General features: G+C 30.3%; 3 protein-coding genes across 3 annotated transcripts; 2 read left to right on the forward strand and 1 right to left on the reverse strand.

Moving 5' to 3' along the window:
• Positions 1-1832: 1832 nt before the first annotated feature.
• LOC109789308 (GDSL esterase/lipase EXL3) lies at positions 1833-4407 on the forward strand. Its single transcript, XM_020348220.3, has 5 exons — positions 1833-2164; positions 2286-2416; positions 2520-2753; positions 3281-3536; positions 3977-4407. The coding sequence occupies exons 1-5, from the start codon at positions 1882-1884 to the stop codon at positions 4168-4170; spliced, it is 1098 nt and encodes a 365-aa protein (XP_020203809.1). The 5' UTR covers positions 1833-1881; the 3' UTR covers positions 4171-4407.
• Positions 4408-10691: 6284 nt separating this feature from the next.
• On the forward strand, positions 10692-13335 carry LOC109789314 (GDSL esterase/lipase EXL3). Its single transcript, XM_020348226.3, has 5 exons — positions 10692-10987; positions 11265-11395; positions 11599-11832; positions 12474-12729; positions 12907-13335. Exons 1-5 carry the CDS (start codon positions 10717-10719, stop codon positions 13089-13091), a joined length of 1077 nt encoding a protein of 358 aa, XP_020203815.2. The 5' UTR covers positions 10692-10716; the 3' UTR covers positions 13092-13335.
• Positions 13336-15245: 1910 nt separating this feature from the next.
• Positions 15246-17709, reverse strand: FBS4 (F-box family protein). The gene is made up of 5 exons (XM_020348224.3): positions 17560-17709; positions 17061-17454; positions 16105-16179; positions 15902-16011; positions 15246-15824 (listed from the first exon to the last, which is right to left on the reverse strand). Exons 2-5 carry the CDS (start codon positions 17400-17402, stop codon positions 15563-15565), a joined length of 789 nt encoding a protein of 262 aa, XP_020203813.1. The 5' UTR covers positions 17403-17454; positions 17560-17709; the 3' UTR covers positions 15246-15562.
• Between the last annotated feature and the right edge of the window lie 4576 nt (positions 17710-22285).

Here is a 22285-nt window from a genome sequence, read left to right on the forward strand (position 1 = left end):
TTATAATCTACAATCTTAGAATTTAAAAGATTATGTATCACATGTTGGAAGCGTGGAAACAAATGCTTTGGATGAATTCATTGTGAGCATTTGAAAGTTGAAGAATTATTGATAGAATTTATAGTAATTTCTTTAATTTTTTTCGTAAAAAATATTCCTGCAGAATTTCTTGTGAAAAAATTTGCAGAAAACATTCTTGTAAATTTTTTTTGCAGGAAACTTTCCTGCGAATTTTTTTCACAAGAAGTTTCGTAGAAAAATTTCTTGCGAATTTTAAAATTCGCAAAAACATATTATGCACGAAGTTATTACCTGCAGATAAAATTTCGCAGAAAAATTTGTAGGAACAACATTTCCTGCAAATTTTTATAAAAAATTCGCAGGAAAAGTCGCATGTAATAAGAGAATTCTAGTAGTGTGGGGGTGAATCCTGCTACCCAACAATTATTCTCACACCCTTGAGCGAGTTTCTTACTTCCCCTTACCTTGATGAGTAGAAGACGAAGCGCGTACGGTTCCCGGTGACCTCCTCCTCATGGTTCAATTGAGTCTTCAGAGCATAACGCGTAAAAAAAAAAAAAAAAAAAAAAAAAAAAAAAAAAAAAAGAGAGAGAGAGAAAGTGAGAAGCGTGAAAATAAATTTTGACCACCTCCTTTTCTTAAAAATAAAAATAAATAATAATACTAATAATAATAATAATATTTAGCAAAAGACCATTACGTTCCTCCTTCCCTTCTCATAAAATAATTAAACATATTTCCTCCTTTTAATAAATAACAAACATAATTCTTGATAAAAATATATTTTCATAAAAATAGTCTTATAGCAAATAATCCAAATATTAATTAAAAATTATTTTTATGTTAAAATAGAGCTCACATAAAATAAATAAATAATATAAAATATACTTCTCTCTTTTAGTAAAAATAGCATATGTTTTATATAAAAATAAAGTTCATATCAAATAACTAAATAATATTAAAATTCCTTCTAATAAACACATTAAAACATTAAAATAAATATTACGTATTATTAATATAATTTTATAAAAAATCAGGGTATTACAAAGAACAAAAGAAACATCTTATTCTTTCCGGGCGATCGAAAAATAAAGAAATAGTGAATTTATTCAAGATAATTATGTACTTACAAAATACCGTCTCAATTCATCTTATTTCATCATATCCGGGATGTGATATGGTTCCAAAGGATGAACTGGACAGTTCCAAAAAATATTTATATATATATATATATATATATATATATATATTTAATATTATATTTGTATAATTATTTTATGAAATGACTAGTGATTAATAATACTTTTTAAGGATTTCATTATCATGCATGTTTATTTTGAGTAGAGAAAATGAGAAATTTTATTATTTTTTTTAATTAATAAAAAAATTTAATTTATATATAAAAAGATTAATTTCACACTCCCAAATTTTTTATTCAAGCTCCGTCATTGGTTGTATATTTTTTAAGAGTTGTATCAATCTTATGGAGTGAAAGAGGAAATAAAGAAAATGTGAAATGTAATAAATAAATAAAAAATGTGATAAGAAAAGAAGTAAGACATGAGATGAGATGAAATGAAAAAGAGAATGGAAGAGTTATAAGAAATAAAAGAGCATATAATCAATTAATCACTATTCAAAGTAACAAAAGTATCATGCAACATGCATGACACTTTTTTCTTAACAAGACTTAGCTATAACAACAGAAGTATCATGTAAAATTTCATAGTAAAATCTCTGGCTATGACGAATGCATGATATGGAAGAGACCGTTAGTTTTCCTATAAGTTGCTCGCAGGAAACTGAAGATGCCATTGCATTCTTTCAAAAATAAGAGTGGGAAACAATACTCATAGAAACATGAATTTTTTCTATCAAAAACTTATTTCTGAATGGCTTCTATTCATTCTTTGGTGGTGTTCTATCATAACTATCTTCCAACATGTTTCTTCTGTGAGCCTACCAAACAATGAAACTGTGCCAGCAGTTATTGTATTTGGAGACTCAATAGTAGATCCTGGAAACAACAACTATTTCACCACCATTGTCAAATGCAATTTCCCACCATATGGTAGAGATTTTGCTGACGGAAATCATCCAACTGGGAGGTTCAGTAATGGCTTAGTCCCATCAGACATCGTTGGTAGAAGTTATCGTTCTTAAAACATACATGTATCTTGTATAGTTATGTTCTGAGTAATAGATAACAGAATGAACTTGTTTGTTCATTTTCTTAATTACCAACTTTGTTGTTTCATTTTCAGCTGCAAAATTTGGAGTCAAGAAGCTTTTGCCACCTTATCTTGATCCAAATTTGTCACTTCAAGAACTCCTCACTGGGGTAAGCTTTGCCTCGGGTGGTGCTGGATTTGATCCTCTAACAGCTGAACTAGTGGTACACAACCATATACACAATCTTGTGCATGTTATCTGTCAGTAAATAATTTACTTTAGCACATCTTAAAGCTAACTCTAGTTCATTTTCTCCTTGTCATAAGTCTGTGATATCACTGTCAGATCAATTAAACATGTTCAAGGAGTACATAAGGAAGATAAATGAAGCAGTTGGAAGAAACAGAACTGCGACAATAGTATCTAAGAGCATATACATAGTGTGCGCAGGAAGTGATGACATTGCCAATACTTATTCTCAAACACCATTTAGGCGTGCACAGTATGATATTCCTTCATACACAGACTTAATGACTTCAGAAGCTTTAAACTTCTTTGAGGTATGTTTTGGAAAACCTGTTGTATGGAAAATAAACAGAAACTAGCATCCTTCTCTGCTTAGAATAGTCATGCATATGCACTTGAATTTCCTTGTGATGAAATTTTGAAGCTAACTAATTTATTAATGCAAAATTGAGGGATAAATGTTAATCTTTCAAATTTCAGTCATAGGCCATGTCACAGCCATCCTTAATGCAGCTATCACATTTAGGTAGAGAGACAAGATAGAGGTAGAAAAATGACATCTCACACCAGCATTACTGTTCATGACAAACATTTTCTGTTTATTGCATTTATTTCTTTAAAGAGGATGAATATATTTGGAATATCAAATTTATTTCTTTAATGTACCGTGAACTCTGACTACCAAACTTAGATTTACTGTTTGAATTTTCTCTGGTTTTCCACATCTTGGTAAACTATATACCAAACTTTGGACTTTGAAATTTTCTTTTCATACACTGTTTTATTTATGTTCCTCCTATATTTTTAGTAAGAAAAAATAATAATAATTCATGGGATGCAGGAGCTTTATGGACTAGGAGCTAGAAGGATTGGAGTATTTGGTTTACCAGCTATAGGGTGTGTGCCATCACAAAGAACAATTGGTGGAGGTTCGGATAGAGCATGCTTTGATTCTTCTAACCAAGCAGCAATGCTCTTCAACTCCAAACTGCTCTCTCAAATGAATGCTCTTGGAAAAAAGTTTTCAGATGCTAGGCTTGTCTATCTTGATTCTTACAACGGATTGCTAAACATGATTCAGAATCCTAGTAAATACGGTAATCAATAATAAATCACATTCATAGACTTATCACATTCTTACACAGATTTCATGTCAACTATTTTTGTGCCACACTAGACTCGGAATGTAACATTACATTTCATTCATAGAGATTATTTGTCATAAAAGAAATCAGTACCTAGCTGCATCAAATTCATTTTCACCTTCATATAATTATTGTGTATTTACCCACATCACAATCTCTAATTCATGCACATTCCACTGAACCTACCAATTAGAATGAGAAATCTCTCAACCCAAAAACAATAAAACAAAATCCTCGTGTGCATGGCAGGGTTACTATCATCAATCATGTAGTTTTATGTAATTCACTAAGTTGTGTTTAGTGATTTTAGTATATTACACTGTTGAATTTCTTGTCATCATAACCCTTTTTCATTTCTTGGACTGATTATCTTTTATAATTTGGTGATGAAGGTTTCGAAGTGACAGAGAAGGGATGCTGTGGCACAGGGAATATAGAAGTGGGCATTTTGTGCAACCGTTACAGCATAAACACATGCTCTAACTCTTCTACCTACATATTTTGGGACAGTTATCATCCCACAGAGAAGGCTTATTATGTGCTTAGTTCTCTGGTGCTTGATAAAAAAATTAAGGACTTCTTTTGATAACAGTTTCGGTGCCTAGTTGATGTAGCTTTATTTTCTCTTGCTTTTTCATCTCTTTCTTCTACCTAGTGTGTTTTTAACTTATTACGATTAGAAGAGGTTGCAAGGAATACTATAAATTCAAACGCCTCCATGTGATAATGTATTCTAAGTCCATATTGTTAGTTGTGCTTGTATGGACATATCACATATGTTACTTTGTTATGGGAATATGTTGGACTTTTTTTTTCTGGCCTTTATTTATTTATTATTATTATTATTATAATATATGGAATGCTTCTCGATATTTTTTTTAAATAAAAACATTAGATGAAATTGAGAGGGTGAGAGTTGAATAAAAAAAGAAGAAAGTGCAGTTGAGGGATAAATATTGTCTGAGTTTGGTGCCTGAAAGTTCAATTCTTATGAAAAAGAAATAAGAACTAAACTTAAATTTTCGTACATTTTTATTAAAATATTATTATAGGTTATAATATTTTTTTCTTTATTTGCTCACTTGTTACTTCATTCACTCTTTTACTTAGTCTTATTTTGCTAATCTTTATTTTTTTGATACTAGTTACTGTGGTATTCCATAAATATAATCACACAAATCCACAAATTTTACGAATTCAAAACCCCTTACAAGGAACCAACCTTTTTCCTTTAAAACACACTAAATATATATATTGCATATTAATGATTGAGTGATAGGTTAATATTGAAAAGCATTATCGAATATCTAGCATGGGAGACACGGACAAAATATTTATTATATATATCTAAAATTTATAATGATAAATTTATATAAAAATAAATATTATATTTAAATATATAAATTATATTTAAAATTTGTATAAATAAATATTTTAAATATATTGAATTATTTTTTAAATTTATGATAAATAATTTATATATAATATAATATTATTTTATTTATTGATAATTTATTTTAAAATATTAATATTCAATTTATAAATAATTATAATAAATAAAAAATGAATTAAGTAAAAAATATAAAAAAAATTATTAAAAAAATTTTATTAAAAAAAAATTAAAAACGTTCTTTTACAAAATAGATATTTATAAACATATAGAAATTCATTTAGACTAGAAAATGAGATAATATTTTTTTCTTTTTAATATGAAGAGTGGTTTATACTTTATTTATATATATATATATATATATATATATATATATATATATATAAGTGGAAAAGAAATAACTACGATCTAAAAAAAAAAGTTGGCAAATTTAGAGGGCTAAGTAGAATTATTTATTTATTTTTTAGAAGGGCATTTTCCAAGAGTTGAAGATGACACAAGCCTGACACTCTTTTGAAAGCCTATGACCCAAAGTTGACGGGTGTAACTAACTAATTTACCCTTTTTTTCATTTATTTCTTTTAAGTTTCTTTAGTAGAGCATAGTTCAAAATGGGATGTTGCCTATTTTAAACAAAACCAATGTTGTAATTGGAAGACCATACTAGTTATGCCTATTACAATAAATATAGACATTTGTTTTCTTTTATTATGTCAATCTTTCTTTATAGTTATGAAAGACATGTTGGTTTATCCTTTTTTCTTAAAATACACGTATTTTTAATAAAAAAAATAAACATTTTTTTATATTACTTTCTTTTTTTTTCTTCTTTTTCTAAACTGTATTTTAAAGATAAAAAATAGTTCTGTATTCATTTTAAAAACCTATATCTACTTTTTTTTTTTAAAAAATCACTTTTTATAATTATTTTAATATAATGAAAAATATTGAAAGAATCATAAAGATAAGACAAAAATAAAATAGAAGTGAGTTGTAAGAAAATAAGGTATCTGCTTTTAAATATTCTTATAATTATCCAAGTACAAAATTGACTATATTTATTTGTGTTAACTACATCAAACACGATGATATGAAATTTATTAAAAATTTATGTTGAGATTCTAAAATCGATAAAAACTTAAAATACAGTATTACAAATAATATTAGTGTTATTCTTTTATCATAAATTTTACTTGGATAATATTTGATGAAATTATTTATTATGTATATACTACTAAAGTGAAACTACAATTTTAATTAAAGAACATCACCTACAACATCTCTTATACGAGTTATATTCTAGATGTAATTGCTTCTTATTATTAATCTCAACACATCGTGGAATTTTTTTCCAGAATATTATTTTTTTTTAAAATAATTACTGAAATGGACCCACATCGGAAATATTAACCAAAGTAGAACCCTTTTTTGTTTCGATTCAGAATTTGGTTCCCCGGAAATCAAATTCTAACCTTCTCCGTTGCTTCTCCGTCCCTTTTGGCTGCCGGAATTTGGTTTTTGGATAATCAAATTTTGAGTAGCATTTTACTTTTTTTTATAATCAAATTGTAACTTATTTAAAAAAGAATTAATAATTTTTAAATAATTAAATATATATAAATAATTCGAAATGTCTCAACATTTTTATAATAGGTCCGAGTCAAATAACAATAATTCGAAGCACTTTACACTATTTTGGAAACCCAAGGACTCAATCGTATGGATATGTAAAATATAGGATTTTCAATCCTAGCAGGAAAAGGAGGGGAAACGGATACTCAATTTCAAGTGAGTAAACAGAATTCCATACTCAATACCATAGATACATCTAAAATTCTGTGAAAGGCCGTATTCGATGAAAGTTGTATGTACGGCTTGGAGGGAGATCTTTCGAGATCCACCCTACACTATGGGGCCAAAAAGCCAAAATAAATGATTTTAGCCCTTATAAAAGATATAAAAAAATTGCTGCTTTCATGCTCATGTCATGGCGAGGTACTATAAAAGGAAAAACCACAAAATAATAAGTTATTTTTTAAATTAAATAACTTAAAAATCTTATAAGTTATAATGTTAATATAAATATAAATATAAATGGGATTAAAAATTTAATATTATATATATTTAAAATAAATATTATAAAAAGTGTAAAAATGAATTATAAATATATATATATATATGTATATGTATATATATATGTATATATGTATATGTATATATATATATATGTGTGTGTGTATAAACCATGCATTGATGGTTTTGTCAAGGTGGTTTATTGGACGAGGATAGTGTTATATTTAAAAGGTTATTTTGGACCTTTAAAATATGCATTGATGGTTTTGTCTTCTGCAAACCAATTGTTCAAGTGGATGGAACATTTTTATACAGCAAATACAAAGGTACGTTATTGGTCGTAATTGCGCAAGACAAACACAACAACATAATTCCTATTGTGTTTGTCGTTGTTGAAGGTGAAACTAGCGATGCATGAATTTTTTTTCTGAAGAACTTAAGGCAATATTTAACACCGCAAGACGAGTTGTGCCTCATTTCTGATGGTCACGAGGCTATTCGAAGTGCATACTCCAGAAATGGAAGTGGTTGGATAGAAAACAATTATGTTCATGTCTATTGCATTAGACACATTACACAGAACTTCATGTGACGATTAAAAAATGTAGCACTGAAGAAGGATGTCGTCAACATGGGTAATTTTATCATTACTTATTTTTAAACTTTGTTACTTAGTTTTCATTATTTAATTATGATTTTTTTCTCTAACGTATGGGATGACTAACCCAGATTCTTTTACTATTACAACAAAGTAAGAGATAATAATGTTGAAGCAGCACAATGGTTAGACAACATTCCTAGGGAAAAATGGACATTGGCATGGGATAATGGACGACATTAGGGACACATGACAACTAACCTAGCAGAGTCTATTAATTCGGTATTAAAGAAAACAAGAAATCTTCCTATTTGTTCCATGGTAATGGCGACATACACTCGTTGCAACAAGTTCTTCGTTCAAAGAGACAGGGAAGTGGATGCAATGATTAATGTTGGACATGTCTACTTGGAAATTGCTCATAAAACTATTCAAGATGCACAGTCAAAGGCAAAACACTCATAGAGTTATCACCTTTGACAGATCAAGCACTAGATTTCTAGTGGAAGAAACGCAACATCCAGGAGAAGTTCGATTTGCTGGGAGATTTACATCTAAGGCTAGATGAGATGTTGTGTGATTGTGGCAAGTTCCAGAAAGTTCATATCCCTTGCTCGCATGTACTCGCTTCATGCATACATGCACACCACAACTATGAATTATGAAACTTACATATCTCTCATATATACCTTATAACAAGTTGCAAAGGTATACGAAAGACGATTTAGAGAGCTCTTACATGAATATTATTGGCCTACTTACATTGGTTCAACTTTGTGGCCAAATCCGAAACTCAAGAGAACTTTCAAGGGTCAACCCAAGTCCAGTAGAATTAGAACAGAGATGAACACTAGAGAATAACATAATCATGTTAAAAATTGTTCCTATTGTCACACACCGGGTCACATTAGGAAGACATGTACAAATAATGGTCATGCATTTAATTCCCGCCACCATTGATCTTTATTGTTGTAATGAATTTTAAGTCTCATAAATGTAATTTTAATTGTAAATATAATTAATATATTTATTACACTAATTTATTATATTTAGTAATTATAAAGATATTTAAATTGTATTTTATATTAATATTTTTAAACACACACACATATAAATATAACTTATTATGTTTATTATTTATTACATTTCTAATTTATTATAAATATAAATTATTAAAATTATTATTTATTAAAACTCTAATTTATTAAAAAATAATATATTAAAATTATTATTTTTAAATTTGAATTTTATTATAAATAAAACTTATTAAAATTATTATTTATTAACATTATAACTTATTACATTTTTAAATTATTATAATAAAAATTTAAATTACTTTTTTAAAATATTAATTAACAAGTTTTATTTAATTATTATATATTTTTTAAATTGTTTAAAAATTTAAATTTCTTTTTCTAAAAACAGACAATTTAACATAAACAAAAAAAAACCAAGGCTGCCTGGAATTCGGATCCCTAGAAATCGAATTCTGGCAGCCACCGCGTCCCACCAGAGTAACGTCACCGTTCAGAATTCGGTTCCTCGAAAATCGAATTCTGATGATGAACAGTGAAGAGTATTAATTTGGTAAATATTTTGGGTGGAGGTCCATTTCTGTAAATATCTTTTTTTAAAAATTACTTTAGAAAAAAATTCACACATCGTGTGTTAAGCCTTTTTGCAATAATATTTTTCTTTATTAAAAAAAAAACTAACAATACATGGTATTACATGCAAGTTTTATCCCTCTAGAAATGCTCTCAACCATGCAATGGTTACCAAAATTTCCGTTACTTCGTTAAATTCATCAAATTTAGGCTATATCTAATAAAAAAGATTTGCTTTACCGATGTAGAAATAAAAATAAAAAAAAAGATTAGAGTCTTAACAAATTGTGATATGATTGATAAATAACTTTGTATCTTAAGCATGTAATTAGATATTTAATTGTATATATAAGAAAATATCTTATAGGAGAAGTCAGTGTCTTAATAAATGAATTTTAATATCTTGAGAAATTATTAGTTGAAAGTATTCAAAATCGAATCAACCCAAACAAAAAATCGTAAAATAATTAAAAAAAATGAAAATTAATGAAAAACCCTCAAATTAGCGGTTTGATTTAGTTTTAAAATTTTCAAAACCGTGCAATTTGCTTTAATTTTTGGATTGGAATGTGAAACCGCTCTAAACCAAATCAAATTGTATTTATTTGTATTTTTTTTAAATGCATAATATAGGTATATAAAATTGACAAATAATATAAAAGAAGTTTTATAAATTATAAGTTATTAAAATGTGTTTTCTCTCCAAATATATGTTATAATATATAAAATGTATTTTATAAACTTGTAGTTACTAAACTAAATTTTAGAATGAAAAATTATGAATTATTTGTAGTGTTTGAAAATAATTTTTTTAAAGTGGCAAATTATATATGTGAAAAAAAAATATTAATATGATAACAAAAATTATATTAAAGAAATTATTTTACTAAAATAAAAAGATAAGAATTAATGTTAATATATTAAGTGATTGAAATATTTTAATATTTATACATTTTTAATTTTATTTTTTAAATACAATCTAAAAAAATAATATAATATTACATATTTTTAGTTGATTTTTAAATAACAAATTGTAAAAATCAAACACACATAATTTTCTTATTTAGTTCGAATAACTCTCAAAACAAAAATAAAACTAAATCACACTTCAAACACGTCTATTATTGGTCCTTAACTTTTGACTAAGAGATGTCTTGAATTAAACTAAAACAATTAAAAGCTGAAGTCCAAGCAGCATGCACGATTGCTGTTAGTTTGCTATCAGTGGAAAAACGACTAGTGATACCAACTAACAGGTACTTCTTTTAAGGAAACACATTATATGTATGAGCTATCTTTCGTACAAAACTTGCACACAAGATTTTCTAATGGTTGGATTACTCAGCTGCATCACTTAGGTAGCTGTTACCAACAAGTAAATGCTCATTGAATTCCAATCAACATAATATGTCATGACCATGACAATTATAAATTTGTATGCAGAAGAGTGAAATTTAAACTCACATGATGAAGCTTACCACTCTTAAATCTCTCTATGTCAATCTATTTGTTGTTCTATTTTATTCATTTGCTGTAACAGCCATATCACAAACAAAATATAGCAACCATGACGTTCCTGCTGTTATAGCTTTTGGTGATTCAATCTTGGATACAGGCAACAACAATCATATTGAAACAGTAATGAGGGCAAACCGCAAACCATATGGGAGGGATTTCTTAGACGGAAAACCCACAGGAAGGTTTTGCAATGGCAGGATCCCTTCAGACCTTTTAGGTAGTTCTCACTTCTAAGTTAGTTGATTAAGAGTAGGTTCAGATAAATTTCTTTGGAATAAGAAGTAAAATTAAAATAAGTTTAAGTTAATTCGTTAGTTTTTCTATTTTTAACTTATGAATAAACTAATTTTAGCTTACCGAAAAAATTAGTTTCATTTTTTTTAAGTGTTTTTGGAAAAGTTTATTCAAATATTCCATTCATAAAATTAATAAAATTCTCCTATTGGAAATTCTGTGCTGGTTCATTATGCTTAGAAATTTGCATATAATTTCAGTTGAAATACTTGGAATAAAGGAGGCCTTGCCACCCTATCTTGATCCAAATCTGAAGATTGAAGACCTCTTAACTGGGGTGTGTTTTGCCTCTGCCGGCACAGGATTTGATCCTTTGACAGTAAAATTAGCAGTAATCATTACTCTTAACAATTCAATTCTATTTTCAATTTTGAACTTATTTGGATACAAGTTAAAAAGTACTTTTAAAGCTTCTCTACTCTAAAATGAGAGTATTTTCCGGTAGAGAAACTCTCAAAAACAACTTGCATCTAAGTAAGTTCTTTGTATCTTAACAACTATGTATGGCTTAATAGCTTTTTCATGTTATATCAGTCAGTAATATCAGCAGAGGACCAACTGAAAATGTTCCAAGAGTACATAGGAAAACTGCAAGAAGCTGTGGGGAAAGAAAAGACAGCTCTCATTCTAGCAAAAAGCATAATTGTCATCAGCATGGGAAGCAATGATATTGCAGGAACATATTTTGCGTCACCTTTCAGGAGATTTGAGTATAATGTGGAAGAGTATACAAGTTTGCTTATCAATTCATCTTCAAACTTTGTACAGGTATGCTTTTGAAGTGAACACGAATTTTTTTTTTCATAGATATGATCCGCACAATATTCAATAATGTTGACAACCAAGAACATTATTTGAATTCAGATAGAAACACATATCAATGCCATGTACATTTCAATTTTTAACTATGTTATCAGTTAATTCATTGTATCATCAAATCTTAACTCATTGAAAGGTTCAACCCTGCATTTTGTTGGTAAACCGGTCTTTTAAGAGAAAGAATAATTTGTTCAACCAATGATTTGAAATTAAAACTTCCAGCTTTGAGTACCTAGAGCTCAATACAATCCCATGATACATTCCTTTTTTTCTGATAATCTTTTAAAGAAGGCAAAAGTTTAAATCATCTAAACAATTTTTTCGACTAGTCAAGATGTTTTTTCTTATAATCATATTATTGGTAGGGAGTATCTACATGTTTCTCATCCGAGAACCTGTTTCTCATCCGAGATCCTGATTGATCATCTTTAATGGAGTCTTCCCTCCCAACCATGTTATTTTCACACAACTCAAAGTCAAAATCTTGCTTAAGGAGATTGAATCCACTAGTTAATATATTAAAAATAACATCCCTTTTATTAGGAAAAAAAATCACAATTTGATGGAAATGTCATGAAATTTAATGGAAGGAACTTTATAAATTTGGAGCAAGAAGGATTGGAGTACTCGGCCTATCACCAATAGGATGTGTGCCACTGCAAAGAACACTAGAGGGAGGCCCAGAAAGGGATTGTGTAAAATCAATAAACGAGGCAGCCATCATCTACAACACCAAGCTTACTTCTTCACTTGAGGCTCTCAGCATAAGTCTTCCAAAAGCTAAGCTTGTCTACCTAGAGAACTATAATGAATTCAATGAAATTATCCAACACTACAATGAACTTGGTAAGTTTCTTCATATTGTGTCACTGACCATAGCTAAATTTCATGGTATGCAGCCTATGTTAGGTTCTAATAATTTTATTATGATGAGAATATTTATTTGGAGGAAGAAAAAGATTACCAACCAATTCTCAGTTCTCACATGAATTATGATTCACTGACTCATTGCTTGTGGATCAGGATTTGAAGTGGCAGATAGTGCATGCTGTGGCGGAACAGAGCTCGTATGTGGTCCTTTGGCCTTAACAATCTGTAAAGATGATGCTAAATATGTGTTCTGGGACAGTTATCACCCCACGGACCGAACTTACAGTATGGTTGTCTCAAAAATCGCAAAAAGGGACCTTGATAAGTTTTTTAAATAATACCTTTATTTTTAAATATACAAAGAGTGTTAGCAACAAACTCTCTTAGCAGATGAAGTATATTTAAGAGTGTCGAGAGTGAATTCTTAGCATTTCTCTTAATAATATTGGACTAGTTAAGGGATTATGTTGTAAAATGGGGTCCAACTATGGTGACATATTCGGGCTATGTCATGCTTTATACTGTATTCAGAACACGCCTAATAAAGCTACTTGCTAATAAATCATATTTCAATTGATAAAATGTGGTAATTTCACACGTAAAGGAATCAATCAAGCGTGACGATTATGCTGTGTCTTATGATTTTAGAAAGAAGACACAAGCAATATGTAACACACCCGAACAAAATATATCAATCATCAGGTCAGAATAGAGTATTCATTCAGTTGAAAATAATAAGAGGTACAACATTTTACGCCCGTGAAATCCAAATTATTTGATTAATCGATTACTAAAATTATTTGTTCACCATATAATATATATATACCCTTGACATTTTGGGTGAGTTGAGAGCAAACTGCCCGAATTCTAGAGTTTTGTTCGTCGTAGAAACTGGTTAATGTGATAGTAATAATTTTATAACTCCACAGCTGGTAAGTTTGTAAGGTCTCTCAACAGAATATTCACATTGAATGACCCAATCATGAGAGGATCACTTTTAATGCAAAAAATTCATCTTATGATATTTCATATCATATCCGATGTAAACGCACAACATCAATACGATTTTAAACTTCTCGATAAATATAATATATTTCTTTATTTTAAGTGATTATTCCATTTTTTGGTAATCAAAAAATTGTTCTTATTAACTTTTTTAGATTCGAAAATTTATATATAATTTAAGTGACACAATAAAAACTTTTCCTATTCCTCTATTAACTGATTTTGCAATCAATACAACCTATAACCGACGGCTAATGATTTTAAATAACCTTTTGATTATTGATTAATGATAGACAGATTTTATAATAAAAAATTAACACAAGACAGATAATTCTATGAAAATACTGTCAACCCCAAAAGGATTGTTTGTTTTTAAAAAGTATTACGGCTTAGGATAAAAGAATTACTATATTATTTAAAATTATGGTTCACATGTACGAAGTTGTAGTTCAAGTATCTTGAAAATAAAGCATAACTTGTAAAACAATAATGTCAATCGTTCCGTTTCATGCATTGGTTTGAGAACTGAGAAGGGTATGTGGTTGGTCGAGATCCAAATATTTGGATTCTGTCCCTTTCATCTTCATCGATAGCGACCACAGCACCGTGATTTGACGAATGGACGCAGAGCACTACAAACACAAGGCTGGGAATGGGAGCATTGTTGCTAGTGTAAAAAGCACCGCCATTCAAATTGTTTGGTATTCTAAGTTATGGATATATATATATATGAGATTCAGCAATGATATACAAACACTGTAAAACAATTTTATCCAGTCATTCAATTACAGTTTATCATAAATGATAAGATCATTAATTTTTTATATAACCACATAAAAGTCATAAGTGACTTTTGATTAATCGTGTAAAAAATTTCAGCCTAAATTTTTTTATACCTACGATGTATGATCATTAAACTCATTTATAGAAGGAGAATTTTATTTTGATATTTTATAAGTCTTGGATTGTATTGTTTACGAGGCAACGTGTACGCTGCCTTCTTCAATTGTATGATTTACCTTTCGACTATAATCAGAATCTAGATTGGGATATTTACCATCCAAAGAACTAGCTTCATGTCGATTAATTGTTAAGGTTTAACTTGAACGACTTCTAACATTAAAGGGTTAAAAAAAAATTACAACCAATGAACCAGAGACACCATTTACTTGCTACACAATGACACCGAAATATCAATATACATTAAAATCAAAAATTGAATTAATTTGAATCCTTTGCCTCTGTTCACTACTTGACATCAGCAACTCAGCCATTTAGTAGCATTTCCTGTGTCTCACGTTCGACCCACCCCATCAGGCATTAACTTCAGAAAAACTAATTCAATAAGTTTCCCTCTAATGCATAATATAACATAAATGCAACCACAAATCATAAAATTGTAGCTAAAATTAGACGCAACTTGCAATTCCACAAAACTACTTTCAAATAGATTTCAACCACATACTCTTTGCAAACATGCAAGGATATAGGTAAAAAGAACACAGCCTTTTATACTAATATGGAAGATCCCTTCAACTGTTTCTAAAGGAAACTCACAATTGTTTCAGGCATACAAGACATATACAAGTAATGATTATAATAATATTATTACCACAACCATCGTAGACCCTATTTAGACATCTGAAATATCCACACCAGCTAAACTGCCCCCAAGACAGTCTACAAAATTGCATTTTTACTATTCTAACATTCACTAGAGAGTAGGGACCAAAAGAGAATATACACAGCAGCAGGGAAACATGACCACGAGGCAGTGAAGAGAAAGAAATTGAAGACAATTGCATCAACGAAGTTTATTCTGAGCAACTGCTTTGCATAGTTCATCTTCATAGAAGAGAACTCTATTAGAAGCCAAGGATTTGAACAGGGGCTTTGGTATAACTGATGGCACCAAACAGCGAGAAGGGAAGGCTGACTCTGGGAAAAGAACAGCTGTAACCTGCCTCATCTCTGAAATTTTTAGGCGAGAAGGAGGTCTTGGCCCATGTCTGGGTGCTTTAGGTGTGTGTGGGCTTGGAATCCTCACTCCCTTTCCATCACCCTTGCTGGAAAAATCAATAGCAGTAAGATTAAGAGATGCACCAAAAACTGCAAAAGAATATTTATCGTCAGAAACATGTACCAGAAAAAAGGCCAATGCTCAGTAGGAAGAGGAGTCATTCTGCTCAACATCTCTTGCCGAGAGCGATCTGGAGTAGTATAATTGAAGTGATACTGCCTTGCAATCACAACCTAACAATATTATAAAGAGTTAGTCATCAAAAAGTAGCTAAAATCATAAGCAGATTTAAAGGCATAAAATACAGAGTAGAGACACTGACTTACAGCTTTCCTAATTCTTTGAGAAACGTGAAAGACAGCCTTCAGTTGGTCATGGTGCAGGTGGCATAGTATTTTAACCTCAATTTTGTCAGAGAATGGGTCAGCATGACAGAAATAGTTCACACAGATAAAATTTAATGCAGAAATACATGACTTAAGCCAATCAACTGAATACAGTAAAATGCAAATATAAAAAAGTGTTTGAAGTTGTGCAGCGATTCACAATGTTAATAATATTCAACAAGCTTGATTAATTCCTGATGATCCTTCACAATTAAAAATAGCATATAGATTAAAAACAATAAACACTTACAGAAACATGAGAGATCCCAGTTATAACATAACAGCCATACTAAACAGAATATCACACATGCTCTTGAGCATCACACAAATCGATAAAGATGGAGGATAATAGCGTGCAATCAACAAACTCATACTCCAGACTCCTGTATGAGTACTTCATCATAGCACTAACACAAACTTCTACATTCAAACAACTCAGAACACATCACTGAATCCCGCATCAACACCGACCAGACACAAAACTCAACAAATCAAAAGCACCAACAAAATAGACCCAAAACAGAAACAAGAAACAGCATGCAAAACATTAAACACCCAACGCTGCATTGACAACTTCCCTGACACCCAATGGGAAAGTTTTGAGACACAACCCCGAGCAAGGTAACCAATAGGAACACAAGTACACCACAACCAATCCATTCATTACCATACCCCAAAACCACAATCACCACCCATTAACATCAATTTTCAAGAACAGAGACAAAATCCCAACCTCCAAACCACATAATCATCATTCCAAATAACCAATTCTAAAATAATAAACAAAAACAAAAAAAAAAATTCGTTTCCCCCTTGTAGCTCCCGCAAAACAAACAAATTTTAAAAATTAAATTAAAAAAAAAAAAAAAAAAAAAAAACCGCATTTAAAGCCATACGAGCAAATCCATGGGGAGAGACTCGAGCTTGGATTCCGATAGGGTATCGTCGAGGCGAGGGGTTTTGGGGGTCCCAACGAAGCCAGCGTGTTTAACCAAATTCACCGGCGACAGCATCACAGGGCTCTTATCGTAGACCCTCGCATTCTCCTCATGCGAAACACCCCCACTCTTCCTGGTATGCAACTTCTTGGCGAAATCGTTGCAGCAAGCCGAACCTGAAGGCTTGGCACACCGAAGCTGAGCCAGCGTCCCGGGCCTCAGGTACTTGTTCCCGGAGCTCCGAACCTGCCTCCTCCCCTTAACCCTCCAACCCTTCTCCTTCGGCGACACCTTCCCCATCAAAGCTCTTCTCTTGTCTTCTGTTTGGTTCTGTTCCCTCACTCAACACAACCTGGGAGAGAAAAACACAAGCAAACAAACAAGACCTAATTGGAAAATAAACCAAAAAAAAAAAAAAAAAAAAAAAGAGGGAGAAAGTAAGAGAAAGGTTACATACATCACAAGAGGTTTGTGATGAGGTGGAAGCGGAGCAGAGAGGGAAAGTGGCGAATGGGGCCGCTAGGGTTTTTATTCTTCTTTGTTTGAATTTGGTGACTTGGGAAGCTGCCCGCCAAATTTTTAGTTCCACCCAGTGGGACTCGTGGGCTTCCTGCACTGGATCCGCCTTCGCACACGTGGCCAACTATGATTCGCTGCTTTTGGCATCCTAGGCCATGCGGGTCCCACCCAACCATTCATTCATTGCCGCACCTCCTGCTCCTACTGCGCCGTGGATTTCGTCTAATTCCAAATTTTTAAATGCCACTTATTTTCTTTTCTCCTTTCGCATTTTCAAATTTCCCCAAACTTTCATTTTAATATCATTTTACTCTTCATTTTTACACTATTTATTAATTATTAATATTTTTAAGTTAAATTGTATTTTCTCTCTCTTCTATTTTTTTCAATTCTATTATTTCAACCTATTTAAAAAAAATTAATCTATTGTTAATTTAATATTCATTCATTCATCATTAAATTTTAATGTTGTCTGATTTAAGTAATATAGCACTTAAAAAATGGCATGTGAAAAAAAATTTAAAAAAATAACATATAAAATCTTTTTATTTGTATCTATTTAAGTATTTATTTTTTTCGGAAACCTTGATGTGACGCATGAATGATTCAATGCGCAAAAATAAATAGTTAAATAGGGATTGGCATTGGGCCTTTATTAACTCAGCACTCGCACGTGAGTTCCGCGCTACGCAAACAATATACTACAGTAGTATTTCTTTTTTATGTTTTTGGAAAAAAATATGTTATAAATTAGAAAATATACTGTCATTTTTTTAATTGTATAATCCCAGGTGAATATTAAACTGTCTTATAAAATGGATGTTAAATAAAAAAGTTACTGTGTAGGAATAGGAGGACCACGAAAGGAAGTGTGATTTTGTTGTGTTACTCCAAAAACGGAAGCACATTCGTCAAATTGTTTAAGAAATATATGTAAACGTTATTCACTAGTAGTGGTATATTTGAAAAACTAAAACTGTTTTCTTAATGAATAATATCATTTATTTATCATTTAAACATTTTAAAGATTTTACTATATTTTAACGTGATTTTTAATTAAGAAATACGTAGTAACATAATGCTACTGTACTAAATACTAATAAATCTGTTCAAAAAACTGTACTAATAAATTTTTAGGGTTTAATAATTCATGGTTTGTGCCAAAGAAAAATATGTATACTACTATAGTTTTGGTAGCTCCTCGTGCACATGGATATCTCTGATTTAATGATTAACTATAGAGCATAGGATCCCAGGCTTTCGATTGTTGTCAATGAAATTAATTCCTTCATTGAATGTTGACTGTGTAGGTCCTCACTTTACAACACTAATTATTATGGTTAAAAAGGTCAACATGACATTGTCTTTTGACCGGGACACTAATAAACTTATAAATATAAGAGATTTAATACGTGTATTTTTTAATTAAAAATTGATATTTAATTTTATTATCTTGAATAAAAGAGTTGTAAGTAGAGATACTAAATTTAAAAAAAAAATTATTCATTTGAAGGAAAAAAATTATACTTTTTATATATAGTCGAGTAATTAAGACTATTTTAAGTATCCATGCACCAATTATATCTTTATGTGTAGTTAAGTGATTAAGACTAATCTAAGTACACACCAATTATATCCTTATGTGTAGTTGAATGATTAAAACTAGTTTAAGTATAACATTAATGTTATTTTGAGTTCAGCATTATGTTTTACACTAATATAAATGAAGTAGTTGGGGAGTATTATAGAAATTTATAATTAATAAATGAAGATAATTCAATTCAAATGTATATAAGTTAAATGTTTCTTAGTTTGTGTGTAGAAGGCTATAAGAATCAATGGAGAGATGTGTCTCATATTTAGATATCTTTATCTTAATGGAGTGATATATGTCATATTTTAAAGGTAATTCACTTCTAAAATCACACTTAATGTTTCGTCATATGTGTCATATTTATTTCTTTATATCAATTTTATTTGGAGTAAATGGTTAATTTACTCTCTAAATTTGGAAGATGACATTATATTAGTCCCTAAAATTAAAAAAGATGTTAAAAATTCCTAAAAATACAAATCACAATTACATTAATTCAAAATTAAAATAATGTGACTAAAGTTATAATGTTGATACACATTTAGGGACCAAAATGACAATACAAAATGTTTGACATTCTAATGCACAAACCTTTAAGAGGAAATATATTTCTATTGTGGTTAAGTGATAGATGTGATTTAAAACATTCCTGGCTAAGACATAAATATATGGTGAAAAAAGGTGTATTTCCTAGTGTGAAATATACCTTTATAAATCAAGTCACATAGGAAAAGTTTGTAGAAAATAGATTGGTGCTTGAGTTTAAAGTAAGTTGGAATTATGTTGATCTCTTTAAGTTGTCAACACCATTATTTTTAGTTAATTTATTATTGTGTTGTTATTTTGTGTTTTTTATAATAGAAAAGAAATAAGTCAAACACTAAAGGGAAAAAGGTCTACCACATTGATTGTTTTGGGCATACTACACTAGTTTTACAACCGATGTTATTCCCATTGATGTGGTATCTAGGCACATGCAACATCGAGTGTTGATCAATGTTATATGTGCACTTAACACATTGGTTTTTCCACAACTAATGTTATATGTGCAACATTTTTTATGGCACTTCTATTGCCAAAGATGTGACTGTAGGTGTTAAGGACATCGACTTTGAAAACGAAAGGTTGCATGGGAAAGTCAGTGGTGAGTGTTTTAAAAGTTGGGGTTGATGCACCCAACGCCTCTTCATTCCAATAGGTGTATGTGAAATGCTTGCAACAATTTCGTTACTAGTGGGCATCCCACTATGACATTGTTAGTGGGATGTCACCTCCCATAATGATGTAGTCATAGTAGTTTTCTAATATCAACCAAAATTGGAAACAAACAACAACCAAAATCCAATAACTTATCAACCAAAATTAGCAACCAAATCAACCAAGAACCACAAAACCCACATGTGAGAAAGAGAGGAAAACAAGTGTGGTATAGAGATGAGAGCACCACATCACCAAAAAGAGGACAAGTAATACCAAAAGTGAGGTTTGTGGAGGTTGGACATTTGCTAAAGAAAAGAGGATTGTGAAGAGTGAGAGAGAATATGGGCGTGATGAAGACAAAAAGGTTTTAATTGTTATAATATAATATACCACGCCTAATACATTTTAATTGATGTCATATATTATACTAACCTAATAGGTCACTAATCTTTATAGTTCAACAATTAAGTAACAGAAAACATAAATCTAATTACATAGGATTATCATGCAAATAATTCTTAGATATATATAACAATATATATATATATATATATATATATATATATGTGTGTGTGTGTGTGTGTACAAACAATAATCCATATTGTAAAACAACGTTATACGTTGCTAGTTAAGCAACTACTATACTTGAGTTACCTCGGAACAACTCCAAACAAAAACACCGTCATCCAGCATGACACTCAAAATCTTGCTTTCCTTTTAGCCTAATTCTACCTTACTTCCATAATAATATGATCATCGTAGTCCAACAATAAGGAAAATGCAAGGGTAACCTTGTAAACAAGAAAATAACATAATATAGAAGCAAATAACACTAACTATAAAACAATTTCATCATCACAACATAACTACGACACATTGTCAAGTTTAGCAACACATATTAACATACAACATAAATTTACAACTTAATATATGGACTACACATGCAACTTAACAACGTATCATCAACACAACAACTAAATAATACAACAATATGGAAATACAACATCATTGTTAGAAAAGAATGGCTCAATCCAAGAGGGGGGGTGAATTGGATTCTATGACACTAAAAAAAATTTCAGAGTTCTAAAGATCTTTATTTCAACTTAAACTTTTCTAATATGAATTATCAAAAAAGTTCCTTGAAAGACTTGCTAATGGGAATGAGTCCTATATGTTTTCTTGATTAATCTTGATAAAGTTCAATGTTAAGAACACTTAATATGCAACACTTTGATTCAGTTTAAAGCAATGTTGTGCACACAAACATATTAATCAAGATTATTCACTTTAGCACTCAACCAAGATTTTGCTCAAAGTAAAAGATAAGAGTGAGAGGGAAGTATGCACAAGTCTTTTATCATGGTTCAGCCACTCCACATGTGACCTATATCTAGTCCTTAATCATAACCTGATCAAGATTTGTTCCACTATTTCAATGAAGAAGTTTTACAAGCATACAACACATGCATATACTCTTACATTCAAGATAACCACTTTCTTGCCCCCAAGAAAGCACTTCTTGTAGAAACCCACTACAAGAATTCCTTATCACTTGAGACACCTACTCAAGATTTTCCTTACACTTTTCACAAAGAATTAAAGGAACGAATTCACCTGGAAGCTGAACAAATCAGACTGTGAATTCCAAAAGCAAATCTTAATCTTCCTCTCCCAAGAATGTAATGATGATGATGATCTCTTTCAAAGCATTCCAAAATGTTTTACTTCTTCATTTCACAAAGAAAACACTTCAAGAAGATCACAAAGACTTCACAATATGGTTTTTGTCTTTTTGATTCTCAATTCATTCTCTGTTCTGAAGTTTCAAAGTGTGAAAGCTATTTATAAAAATTTCAGAACCAGATAATCG

This window comes from Cajanus cajan, chromosome 5 (genome assembly GCF_000230855.2).
Source record: "Cajanus cajan strain Asha chromosome 5, NIPB_CcT2T_4, whole genome shotgun sequence".
In the NCBI taxonomy this organism is placed as follows: domain Eukaryota; kingdom Viridiplantae; phylum Streptophyta; class Magnoliopsida; order Fabales; family Fabaceae; genus Cajanus; species Cajanus cajan.

Excerpts from the sequence above, each read along its gene's own strand:
- LOC109789314 (XM_020348226.3), top strand. The coding sequence starts at position 10,717 with ATGATGAAGCTTACCACTCTTAAATCTCTCTATGTCAATCTATTTGTT. Across the intron at positions 11,396-11,598 it reads CTTTGACAGTAAAATTAGCA|TCAGTAATATCAGCAGAGGA; the intron begins GTAATCATTACT and ends ATGTTATATCAG. Across the intron at positions 11,833-12,473 it reads CATCTTCAAACTTTGTACAG|GAACTTTATAAATTTGGAGC; the intron begins GTATGCTTTTGA and ends ATTTAATGGAAG.
- FBS4 (XM_020348224.3), bottom strand. The coding sequence starts at position 17,402 with ATGGGGAAGGTGTCGCCGAAGGAGAAGGGTTGGAGGGTTAAGGGGAGG. Across the intron at positions 16,180-17,060 it reads CTCTCCCCATGGATTTGCTC|GTTAAAATACTATGCCACCT; the intron begins GTATGGCTTTAA and ends GACAAAATTGAG. Across the intron at positions 15,825-15,901 it reads GAGCATTGGCCTTTTTTCTG|CAAGGGTGATGGAAAGGGAG; the intron begins GTACATGTTTCT and ends TGATTTTTCCAG.
- LOC109789308 (XM_020348220.3), top strand. The coding sequence starts at position 1,882 with ATGAATTTTTTCTATCAAAAACTTATTTCTGAATGGCTTCTATTCATT. Across the intron at positions 2,417-2,519 it reads CTCTAACAGCTGAACTAGTG|TCTGTGATATCACTGTCAGA; the intron begins GTACACAACCAT and ends CCTTGTCATAAG. Across the intron at positions 2,754-3,280 it reads AAGCTTTAAACTTCTTTGAG|GAGCTTTATGGACTAGGAGC; the intron begins GTATGTTTTGGA and ends CATGGGATGCAG.